This window comes from Candoia aspera, chromosome 1, assembly GCF_035149785.1.
Source record: "Candoia aspera isolate rCanAsp1 chromosome 1, rCanAsp1.hap2, whole genome shotgun sequence".
NCBI classification, from domain to species: domain Eukaryota; kingdom Metazoa; phylum Chordata; class Lepidosauria; order Squamata; family Boidae; genus Candoia; species Candoia aspera.
Window position 1 is genome coordinate 77,297,996 of NC_086153.1, and position 12,418 is coordinate 77,310,413.

At 37.6% G+C, this 12,418-nt stretch overlaps 1 protein-coding gene across 2 annotated transcripts in view; it reads right to left on the bottom strand.

Moving 5' to 3' along the window:
- Positions 1-970: 970 nt before the first annotated feature.
- CEP43 (centrosomal protein 43) overlaps positions 971-12,418 on the bottom strand; it is a 47,435-nt gene continuing 35,987 nt past the window's right edge. For both annotated transcript variants that reach the window (XM_063307604.1, XM_063307614.1), the window contains 4 exons: positions 10,564-10,626; positions 10,041-10,074; positions 6,780-6,873; positions 971-1,821 (listed from right to left, as the gene is read on the bottom strand). In XM_063307604.1, coding sequence (XP_063163674.1) covers positions 1,747-1,821; positions 6,780-6,873; positions 10,041-10,074; positions 10,564-10,626 — 266 coding nt within the window. In that variant the 3' untranslated portion in view covers positions 971-1,746. The remainder of the gene's footprint in view (positions 1,822-6,779; positions 6,874-10,040; positions 10,075-10,563; positions 10,627-12,418) is intronic.

A 12,418-nucleotide genomic window follows, 5' to 3' on the forward strand; every position in this document is an offset into this window, starting at 1 on the left:
AGAATTTATCTTTATTCTCTTGCAGAATCTTGTCATCTTGTTGATCCGGTAAGACTGGAGTGGATGAGAAATAAGTCACCCAGGATATGACAGAATTACCAGTTTCCAAGACAGGTCATTTAAGCCCCAAATGAATTGCCACATTTCTGAATAAAGCTGCAGGTTTATGCTGCAAGTATTTTAAATAACTATTCAATTTACACTTAATAGGAAACAGAAATAAGGAATTTACTCTTTATTTGAAAAAATTCTATCTTCTGCTTATAGATACATGTAGCTACAGTGCAAGTCACATTGCCTCACAGACTTGAGATGCAATCCTATGTGTGTACTCAAAAGTAAGTCCCACTTACTGAACTCAATAGGACGTATCAGCTCAGTACCCTCTAGAAAGCCTGGACCACAACCTCAGTGACACTTCATCCCCATCATGTTGCCTGGAGCATATGTGAAGTACAGTGCAAATACCAGAAATACTTAAAATCAGTGAGTTAATTTACTTGATGGGTTCATACAACATGCTATGCTAAACCAAACTTACTATGACTTGGAATAGTAGTAGGTTAGTGGCCTCCCAAGATTGGACTGCTGAAATCTGGCGACAAAATTTGGGTAGCATATTCTTTTTCTTGAGAGAGAGTGGTTTACTTTCTGGAGGCCTTTTTCTTTCCTACCCTTTAAAACCTCCCCGAAACAAAAAACCTGCCCCTTTCAATGGAGTATATAATTTCAATGTAATTAAAACACTTCACAAAGCCTATGTGTAAACATTGTTTCCATATGCATTTAATCATAAGCATATCTGTAAATGTGATAAAACTATCTTAAGTGCTGTGAACTACAGTGTAACTTAAAAGTTCCTAGAAGCAGGCTGAAGACTGTTCATATCCTCTGTTAAAAAAAAAACATGGATCACAAAGAGGATTACTGTATTTTAAATAAAGGATTCTCATCACAGAGCTTTAAAGTGTTTTTAGAAGTATTTTTATTTTGCATTCAGCTGTGTTTCAAAGAAAAAAAACATGCTAATAATCATTTATAACTTTCATTAAATTTAACAAAAAGGTAACAATGTTTTAATATATATAAAAAATAGGTTTAAAGTTAAGGCTCATATTCCAGCGGCAATATTCAGAAGTACTTAGCAATCTTGGCCACACAGAACTAAACGGTTAAGTTGCAAAAAAGGTCAACTGGCTACAAATCCTGAGGGATTTATAATTCAGAACTAGTATTGTAATATGCCTCAAGTTAGGCATTCTATTGCCATTTTCAGAATCTTGTCATGTATGTCCTGTCAACTAAAATAACTTCAGTAGCTAAAAGATAAATTATACAGAAAACTGATTATAACTGAGTCAACAAAACAGCAACCTCGCTGAATTTTACTTTTTTCAGCTAAAAAACTAGACAGTTGCCATAACATTAGACCATGTCTGCCATTCTTCATTTGCTTTATGAATTTCTTCCCTTATGAATGTTTGTAAATCAATGGTGGCGTGTCTGTCGCCTGCAACAGACATCTTTCTGGGACCTAACTGCTACCTTAATTGAACTAGACAGCAGTATTATACTCCATTCTTTGTCAGCTTAAAATCTTTCCCCTCTCCAGCTTTGTTGGTTTTCATTTTTTTTCTCTTGAAATACAAGGCACAATTTTGGAGGGGATATTTCAGTAGATTGATTGTCTTAAAATACAGCCTACAAAGGTCATCAGTCCCACCATTTAAGATTTCTTCTCTCTACTCATGCAACATCCTCTAGGTAATCTGCTTCAGCGCTTAACTGAGAAACAGTGAAGTCTTGTGTGAGGTCTTCAAGCTAGGAAGGAAAAATGGGGAAAAATTAGCTGAAATTCAGGCTATATTATAATGTTAAATATATTACTTTCCTTTAAAAAGGCTCTATCAGCATAACTTTAAGACAGCATACAGTATAAAACATATGCCTGTTACTGAAGAGGCATTCCTGTTCAGAAGAGTGGCATGACCCACCCCTTGATTCAAAGTTTCAGACGACGTAAAGTCCAGTCGTGTCCGACTCTAGGGGGCGGTGCTCATCTCCGTTTCAAAGCCTTGGAGCCGGCGTTGTCATAGACACTTCCGGGTCATGTGGCCAGTATGACTCACGGAACGCCGTTACCTTCCCGCCGAAGCGGTACCAATTAATCTACTCACATTTGCATGTTTTCGAACTGCTTGGTGTGCAGAAGCTGGGACGAGCAACGGGAGCTCACCCCGCCGCGCGGTTTCGAAACGCCGACCTTCCGATCGACAGCTCAGCGGTTTAACCCGCAGCGCCACCGCGTCCCTCCCCAAAGTTTCAGATTAAGCTTAATTTTGTTCTGGAACAGGCAGCCAGAAATAAACTAAACTAAAATGCTTATGCCTATTCTCCAAGTAAGTTTATAGCGCCCTGCATAACTTGAATACCTGGCCACCAACCATTTCAAATAAATTATTCCAGAATCTGGGGCACAGATAATCAAATTATGAAATATTGTCACTTATGGTCATGTCATCTAAAAGCTTGTAGTGAAGTCACAGGAGTAATGTTAATCAATCCCTTTTGTTTATGATCTCTTGCCCTTCAGGCATCAAATAACTCAATTCTTCTGTTCAGTGATAAAGGTATACTTATTATATACTCTTCCATCTCAAACCCAAATACAGCTAGTGTTTTGGAATTTGTGTTTGGTAAGATGTAACTATCCTTGCTTTGGTTATTATTTTTTAAAAATTTGTATACCACTCTTCAGAACCAGCTTTTCCCAGAACTGCTTAGAATAGACTAAATCAGACTGTAGCATTCTCAAATAATTAAAATATACAATATAATATAGTAATTAAAATGCAAAACATTAAAAACAGTAATAAAAACAAAAACAGATTTCCATCAAGTTTTAAGATGGACTTGGGGCTTGCCTGATTCATATTATTATCACTAACAGTGGTCTTTCTTCCTTCAAAACCCCAGATTGCCCACTGTTCTCCAGAATAAAGAAGGTATCATTCTAAAGCTGTCCAATCTTCTGGTCTTTTCTCCACCACTTTAATATCTACTATGTAACTGCTTGAAGAATTTGCCTTTTTTTTAACCCAGTGCTGTATTTGAGTTTTTCAGTGCAGCCTTTCCCTGCTTGGTCAATGGAAGAACTATGGCTGGATTTTGTTGTGTTTGTCCCCCAACCTCACCCCTGCCCTCCCATCTCTTCTAAAGCAGCAGGTTTTCTTTTTCATGTGAGCATCCAGATGAGAGAGAGATTAAGCATGGTCATTGTTCTCATCAACCTTTCCCCCACCCCTCATTTTGTTACTGAGATCCTGTTGTAAGATTCTTTCACTTAACTGTTTTTTTTCCTCAGTTCCTTCTTTTTTCTTCAAAAATCTTAAATCCACATTCTGCAAATATCTTAGAAACCACTATCAGACTAACCATACACAGTTCATAATTCTTATTCTGATTTTTAAGCATTTTCTTTTGCCAGAAGACCTATTTCCAAATGAATATTCACAGGACTGCAATCACAGAAGCTTAAATTTTACAGTAAATAATGAAGGACAAATACATAGACATTAACAAAATACTCCTTAACTGTCTTAAGAGCCTTTGTTACTGCTTACTTGTATTAAATATTTTATTATATCTTCTAAAGCTCTGGTCGATTTTATTACGTTTGTGAGCAGTTTGAAAAAGATGCATTTCTCTAAGGCTATTTTACTTGACAATCCCAAGCTATATTGCTCAAGGTTTTAAAATAACTAGCTAGAAGGAGACAGAACTCCCATATAACGAAAATGATTTATTAATTTTAAGAGAAGGTTAAAAATAAAATATTTACAAATTTACACGTTATTTGCTTCTATAAAAGACAGAATTAAATTACATTGTTACATATACAGCCAAGGCACTGAGCTACAGAAGATTCCATTATCTGAATTATAGGCATGAAAAACCATTGATGTTTAGTAATGATGTATATTGGATTTAGATGAACTCCAAATTCAGAATCAAAGCAAAGGATTTGCCAACCTGGAGTTAAGCAGACATAATGTCCTTTGTTTTAATTTGGATGTGTATCTCCGTAAAATTCTAGGCTCAATTGGGGAGGAGGAATGTCCTTACTCTGTACAGTTCCATTTTCCTTGCAATCTGGTGATATTGTTTAATTTTATTTGATTTAACAACAAAAATTTTGGTGACCGTATGCACATTTTTCTTCCATTTGCCCATTTTTACCTCTCCTACCTCCTCAGTTTCCTTCACTTAAGTACTAATCTAGGTAGCAAAATGCAGCTGCGCGGGCAATCTTGGGTTTCCCAAGATCAGCACGTCACTCCTTTGCTCCGCGAGCTGCATTGGTTGCTAGTATGCTTCCGAGTCCAATTCAAGGTGTTGGTTATCACCTTTAAAGCCCTACATGGCATGGGTCCAGGTTACCTAAGGGACCGTCTCCTCCCCATCACATCAGCCTGTCCCACCCGGTCATGTAGAGAGGGCATGCTACGGACCCCGTCTGCAAGAGAATTCCATCTGGCGGGGTCCAGGAGGCAGGCCTTCTCTGCAATAGCACCTGCCCTTTGGAATATCCTTCCCCCGGAAGTGAGATTAGCTCCCTCCCTCCTGGACTTTAGGAAACAGCTAAAGACCTGGTTCTGTAATTATGCCTGGGGCGGGAGGGAGAGTAGCCATTTCTGGGAATGGTTAGTTTCTTAGAAGGACCCAGCTCTGCCTGCAAATCATAAAGAACTTTTAACCATCAAGGTTTTTATTATATTTATTGTATTTGCATTATAGGGTTTTATAGTTTTATATTTTTATCTATCTTTTATTGTAAACTGCCCAGAGTCCCTTTTGGGAGATGGGCGATGATAAATTTGATTAATAAATCAGAGCTCCATCTAGAGCAGGTTGGATGATAATGTGGAAGGAAACAACTGATGTGTCCACATGATACAATAACAAAAGATTAGCTCTAGTTTGGTTTGAAGATTTCTACATCAGTTCTCATGGGCTTACCACTGTGGTTTAATGTTTCATTCTTCTTGCTCCAAGCACATAAGACTGGGTTAGCTTATGATTTCTATAATTATTATCCCAAAACGTCCATTCAGGTACAGAGTTGGGCTGGAGAAGTGGCCACTAAATAATACAACTCTTTAAATTATGGCTTTTGCTGTTCGTATGTTTTTTTAATCCTCTGCAATTCAAAACAAAATGGATGGGAAGAAGGATGAAATATCTCCTCATCCAGTGTGCAGTAGTCACAATCTAGATTGGATTACCTTGCACTTGCTATTAACTGCAAAAACAAAACAGGAAATAACTAATTTCATATAGCCAATAAATATGTGGGTGGGATAACTTTTAGTGGGCAAAGGGATCAGAAACCATTACTGGAGATGGCATGGTTTGTGTGATTGCCAACAGGGCATCCCATGCTAAACATATATGGTGAGAAGTGACAAAATGTGCATCACAATACAAACTCCACTCCTTTGGTACTTGTTTGTGATGCTGTAATATAAATTTGAAAGAGGAGAGGCTGCATAATGACATCGCAACACTTATTTACCAGTTTGCCATCACTGTGGTTAGGAATGGACACTATGTTAGGCACCACTTTTTCGATTAAATTCAAGCTACATGTCCCACAGTGTTTAGACTTTCTATGTAATAGCTTTTCTTTGCACAAAATTCTATCATCTGTCTAAAATTTGACATGATTAAACAAGGGACTATGATTTCTGTAATATTCAACAGCAAATTATATCCCGTAATTAGAACATTAAAATGCTTAAATATAAAATGAAACTAACATATTTTATAATAATATTGGAAAAATGAATTTTATTTTAAAGCAGTAATTCACAAATCCCTACAACAGAATTTAGAATATGGAAGGCCTCATCATATTATTACAGTCTACTGTGTCTGCTAATTTCATCCAATTCTGCTAAGAATTAGCTGGAGTAACTGTGGTTCATCAGAAGTATTTAGGCTACGAAAGCCCGAAGTACTTCCGAATTGGAACTGGATTTCGTGGTTTATGCACACCCATAGTATTAAGCTTTATTAAAAGCTGCAATTATACAGATTACTGTGAAAAACAGTGCATGCGTTCTGTTCCCTTTTACTTGGCTCCTCCCAATCAAAGATGAAAAACCTATGGTGGTATCACACCTGAGTTATTACATTCAAGATCATAAATAAGGATTTGCTTTTTGCTTATAAATCCTGGACTGAAAGAAGTGTAACTAGCTAGGATCCTAGACCTGTGCATCACATTAATCTTTGAATTTCTGAGTATTTAGTGCAGCTTGCACTAGTGGGAAGGGCTACACAGAAGCAAACAGTCTATATGCAGACTTTGTAACAAGCTAGTGTTTGCACAATTCCTGCTTTATTATTCTGTACAAACTGGGGACCTGTTTGTACAGGTGTGGGACTTGTTCACTTATCTTGGGGTAATATGCTCAACCCAACTATACAAATCTCATCTTCCTTCCCTTTTCTTTACCACAAGATTGTCTGGGCTTATTAAAACATTTTTTAACATTATGCTAAAATGTGATCTCATATTCAGATATGCTGATATGCTATAGCCAGCTCAATTATACTTTACTGAGAACAGTTTTGGATCAAAATCAATATATAGAATAACATAAATATTTCAATTTGCGATTTTAAGTTCTTTCCCTGCAATGGTTTATTCTGCTATATACTACATAGATACATCCCCAACCCCAATTAGAATGTTAAATTAAAATAAATCATACTTTTTCGCCAGTAATAAAGTCTTCTAATTCCATAGAAATATCATCTATTTCTTCACCAATGCTGACTTCACTTTTCTCTGACCTATGACTGGTGCTAACAAAAGGAAAAGTTAAAATACTAAGATAAAATGTTCATAATCTTTAATCATATTACATAAATATTACTGCATTGAAATTTGCACTGAAATAATACAATGTATCAAGATTTATAACACTACAATAAAAGTGAGGGGAAAAAACTAAACATTTGGTTCCATCTGTTTTCTATCTTGAAAACTCTACAAGAAAAATCTGTAAGTATCTAATATTGGATTCTTAGAAATAAAACACCAGATGCATTTATTACACAATACATATAGCTTGATTTCCTTTTGAAATGATTCTTTAGCACATTTGCAATGAAATCATAAAGGATTTATTCCTACATAGAATAATCTGCATATAAAATAATACATGGACTAGTTTAAACAACGTTCATAACTTGGCATCTCAAATCCAGTTTGATATTGATTTACAAATAGTTTGCTCCTAAAAACTCATCTAAGCAGATGCAATTTTAACTGACTTCACAGTTATCACATGTGAACTGCTGGATATCAAGGAACTGATAAAAGCAACTAAACTTGTAACTCTACAAAACATTTTAACATATTAGGTGTACATAAAACATCCAGAGTATATAAAGAAGGGATCTAAAAAATGCAGGTTGGAGGCCATATATGATCTGCCAGCACTGCTTTTTTAAGGGCAAAGCACTCTTAGAATGGATTGAGTAGTGCTACTGCAGAGGACTGCTTGGATACAATCCAAAAAACGACAGAATGATCTCAATTCAAATTCAGGGCAAGCCATCTAACATCATAGTGCTGAAGAAGCTGAAGTAGAGCAGTTCTATGAGGATCTGCAGCACCTACTGGACAACACGCCTAAAAGAGACGTTATTTTCATCACAGGAGACTGGAATGCTAAGGTGAGCAGTCAGATGACACCTGGAATTACAGGTAAGCATGGCCTGGGAGAACAAAACGAAGCAGGACATAGGCTGATTTTGCCAAGACAACTCACTCTGCATAACATACACTCTCTTCCAGCAACCTAAGAGACGGCTTTATACATGGACGTCCCCAGATGGACAACACCAAAATCAGATTGACTACATCCTTTGCAGCCAAAGGTGGCGGACATCTATAGTCGGTAAAAACAAGACCTGGAGCTGACTGTAGTTCAGACCACGAACTTCTTCTTGCACAATTTAGGATCAGACTAAAGAGATTAGGGAAGACCCAGAGATCAGCTAGATATGAGCTCACTAATATTCCTAAGGAATATGCAGTGGAAGTGAAGAATAGATTTAAGGGACTGGACTTAGTAGATAGGGTCCGGGAAGAACTCTGGACAGAAGTTCGCAACATTGTTCAGGAGGCGGCAACAAAATACATCCCAAAGAAAGAGAAAACCAAGAAGGCAAAATGGCTGTCCGCTGAGACACTAGAAGTAGCCCAAGAAAGAAAGAAAGCAAAAGGCAACGATAGGGAGAGATATGCCCAATTAAATGCAAAATTCCAGAGGTTAGCCAGAAGAGACAAGGAATTATTTTTAAACAAGCAATGTGCGGAAGTGGAAGAAGACAACAGAATAGGAAGGACAACAGACCTCTTCCAGAAAATTAGAAACATTGGGGGTAAATTCCAGGCAAAAATGGGCATGATCAAAAACAAAGATGGCAAGGACCTAACAGAAGAAGAAGAGATCAAGAAAAGGTGGCAAGAATATACGGAAGACCTGTATAGGAAGGATAACAACATCGGGGATAGCTTTGACGGTGTGGTCAGTGAGCTAGAGCCAGACATCCTGAAGAGTGAGGTTGAATGGGCCTTAGGAAGCATTGCTAATAACAAGGCAGCAGGAGATGACGGCAAGATGGATAAATGACATTCTAGAGGTGACAAACTTGTCCTTGGGGGAGCTGGGGGTGGTGACGACTGACAGGAAGCTCTGGCGTGGGCTGGTCCATGAAGTCACGAAGAGTTGGAAGCGACTGAACGAATAAACAACAACAAACTCAGAAGACAATTATAATAATGAAGAGGTTTAGGTGAGTACTGTGCTGTTCTAAAAAAAATAGTTTCTCTTTTGTATTCCTGTGCATAGCATAGCTAAGAGCTTAGATTTTTAAAAGCAATCCTCTGTACTCCCCCCCTCCACTGCTTCTCTTAATTAGCTATTTCCCCATTCAGTGTAGCTCAAGAGTCTTATCTTTCTCCTTTAGAAATGCTCAGTCAAGGTAGCCACCTTGGAGGGCCGGATAGGTAAGCTGGTTCTATCTCACATAAAACTTTTGATTACCAGACAAGAAAATATAAACAATGTAAGCTTAATTAGAAGTATGCAAAATTGCAACAGAATACCTGTACTATACAGTATAAGCTGGGAAAATCCTCCTAGGGAGCAACTTCAGTATATGCCTATCCTGCAATTATGCATTAGCTGGAATATGGGAAATTCTTTCTGTTGCCTTTGAAAAGGAAGGAGTTTCCAACAGCTGAGGAATGTGAGATTCTGTCCTATATGTACACTCCTCTACTGAATATACTACATCTTATTCTAACACCTTGCCTGACTAAAGTTACACTTTTGCTTTGCTCAATACATTATCTTGGTTTCTACCTCATGTGAGTATTCATTTTCATTTGAAGCCATGGACTTTTTTCCCACTTCTTACTGTGGCAAAATAACATTTATAAAAATGATTATCAAATCTGCATATAACAGAAAGATGGGACAATAGCAGCCACCTTAGAGGACTTCTCTAAGATCAAGATTCAGGAAGACTTTGACAAGCTGGAACAGTGGGCAAAATCCAGAAAGATGGCGTTCAGAGACAAATACAAAGTTCTACATTTGGGTAGGAAACATCAGAGAATTAGCATAGGATTGGGGGCAGGAGATGGGGTGGGAGGAGACCATGCAAAAGAGTCTGGATGTCTGGTGGATCACAAGCTAAACCTGAGCCAATGGTGCCTCAGGAGGTGAGGACAATCCTTCACTGGAGTTGTTTAAACTAAGGCTGGATGTGAATACTGTAGCAGTGACTTCAGTACCAGGCAGGGAATTGGGTTCGATGATCTCTAAGGACACTTCCAGCTCTTATTCTATTGTTCTATGAAACCGTTTGATATACTTCTATCTTTTATCATACTTAGAAGAATGCCTGTCTTCCTGAAAAACAACAGCCTAGGAATTTTAATATTTTTCTCTTACCTGTTGAAATCATCAACATATTCATCTTCATCTCCTGTTTGTAAATAATTAAATGAAGAATTAGAAAATTTGAAATTGTATCTTTTACCATACAGGTTTATCTGACACCAGCATCAACTGCTAACGGGCCCTGAAGATGTGGCTCAGGCCTTTGGTGAAGATGGCTGACTCCTTGTTCTTCCTTTTCCTTGTTCCCCTCCGGGTTTCTTTTCTCTACCATCTTTGCTCTTTTATTTCGTACTGTTTTCATTTGTATTGTTCTTAGTTTTTAAATATTTTTAACAACTGTAAACTGCCCAGAGTCACTGGGAGAAGGTCAGCATATAAATTTAATATTTCATTATTATTATATTATGAAATTTAGCTATTTTTGAGAAAAAAGTCAAGTTTGAGAATAACACAGTTTTAAATATGTGCAAAATGTACCACCCAATGGCAAAACATATTAATTCCTAGAAAAGCCATACTGCAACTACATACATACAAACATTTTTAACCGTCCTTCTGCAGATAAGCTACTTGCCCAGTTCAAGTGATCCAAGTTTAGAATTCACCATCTTTACATCTTTCAAAAGTGAGTCTGCATCTGTAAAATAGAAATTATTCAAATTAAAATGGTGCATGCAGTTTATATAAAATCTCTTAATCAAAATAACAGTTTGAAAATATTATTAGTATTAAATCCTATCTTTAGGTTGGTATATTGCTATTATAATGGATACAGCAATCTACCTTTCTGTTTCCTTTTCTCTGTATTTGTGAAAAATCTCTTCCAGAAGATTTTGGGAATCTTCCTAAACAGTGGCAATTGTCCAAATGGGACACAGTGATCTTTGCTTGTTCTTAACCACCTGAGGTTTTTGAGTGCAGAGAGTTATATATGATAGGAAAGGAAGGGAAAAATTAGCCACACAAGGAGCTGCCCATTTCCCCAATCTCTACAGTATATTAAAGCCAGGGGAATTTTTCCTCATGGACCTAATCCTGCCCATAAACTTAAACCATCATCTTACAACAGGGGTTTTCAAACTTTTTCAGGCTGCAGAACGTAAGTCAAAAGAAAAAAAAATCCTGGAACCTTTAATCATGGCAAAGCTCTAATGACAGAGTTGCATTTGAGTGATTTTTTTTCCTCCTTAAGTCTCTCATGGAACCCCAACAAATTCTCATGGAACCCTAGTATTCTGTAGAACACAGTTTGAAAAACCTGGCCTAGAAAAGGGACATTTTATATTTACAAAGACATAGGAAAAAAAGAGTTTATATGTGAACTGAGAGAATACGTGCCTGCGTAAATGGAGAGTGCATGAATGGAAACTGGGGAATTAGCATTGGGTAAACAGAAGTGAAATTGTATTGGATCAACATTCTCCCAGTGGGGTGTCTCTTCCCACTGGTGGTATGTGGACTCATACCACCAGTGATATTCGCAGGGAGGCCAAAATGCTTGTTTACAAAGCCACTGTACTACCAACCCCATTGTAAGCCTGTGAAACATGGACTTTCTACAAACACCACCTCCAACTTCTTGAAAGATTCCATCAATGCTGCCTCCATAAAATTCTGCAAATTTCTTGGGAAGATAGGTGGACTAATGTTAGCATATTGGAAGAAACAAAGACCACCTGAGTTGAGACAATGATCATCCAACATCAACTTCACTGGACTGGCCATGTTGTTCCAATGCCTGATCATCGTCTTCCAAAGCAGCTACTTTACTCCCAACTTAAGAATGGAAAACGGAATATTGGACAGCAAAAGAGATTCAAAGATGTTCTCAAAGCTGATTTTAAAAAGTTTAATATCAGCACTGAGAACTGGGAAGTCCTAACTCTTGAGAGTTTAAATTGGAGATCAGCCCTTATTAAAGGTGCTACAGACTTTGAAAAAGCACAAGAACAGGGCGAAAAGGAGAAGCGAGCTAAGAGGAAGGCATGCCAAGCAAATCCTCATCATGACTGTCTTCCATCTGGAAACTTAGGCCCTCAACGTGGGAGGTTGTGCAGATCCAGAATTGGCCTTTACAGCCACTTACGGATCCCTGTTAAGATTTTAATCCTGGAAGACAATCTTACTAGGCTATGAGTGATTGCCAAGGAATGAACGAACGAACGCAGACTCAAACTTGCTGGCTTAGAACTGATTTGGCAATTGAGTCAAAACTATCCATCCCTGCTCTACTGATGGAATAGCCATGCCAAGTTACTTATATAGCAAATTTAGCACTTTCTGAAATTGATTTTGGAGGGGAATGTAGTGGGAATGGGAGAGAAAGTAAAGCCCTACTGCGCAAGTAAAAATCCACTCACATGCCTTTGGGTACATCTAAAAGACAAATGGTACATTTTTGCTTTCCCAGGATAACACTTAACTTGGTT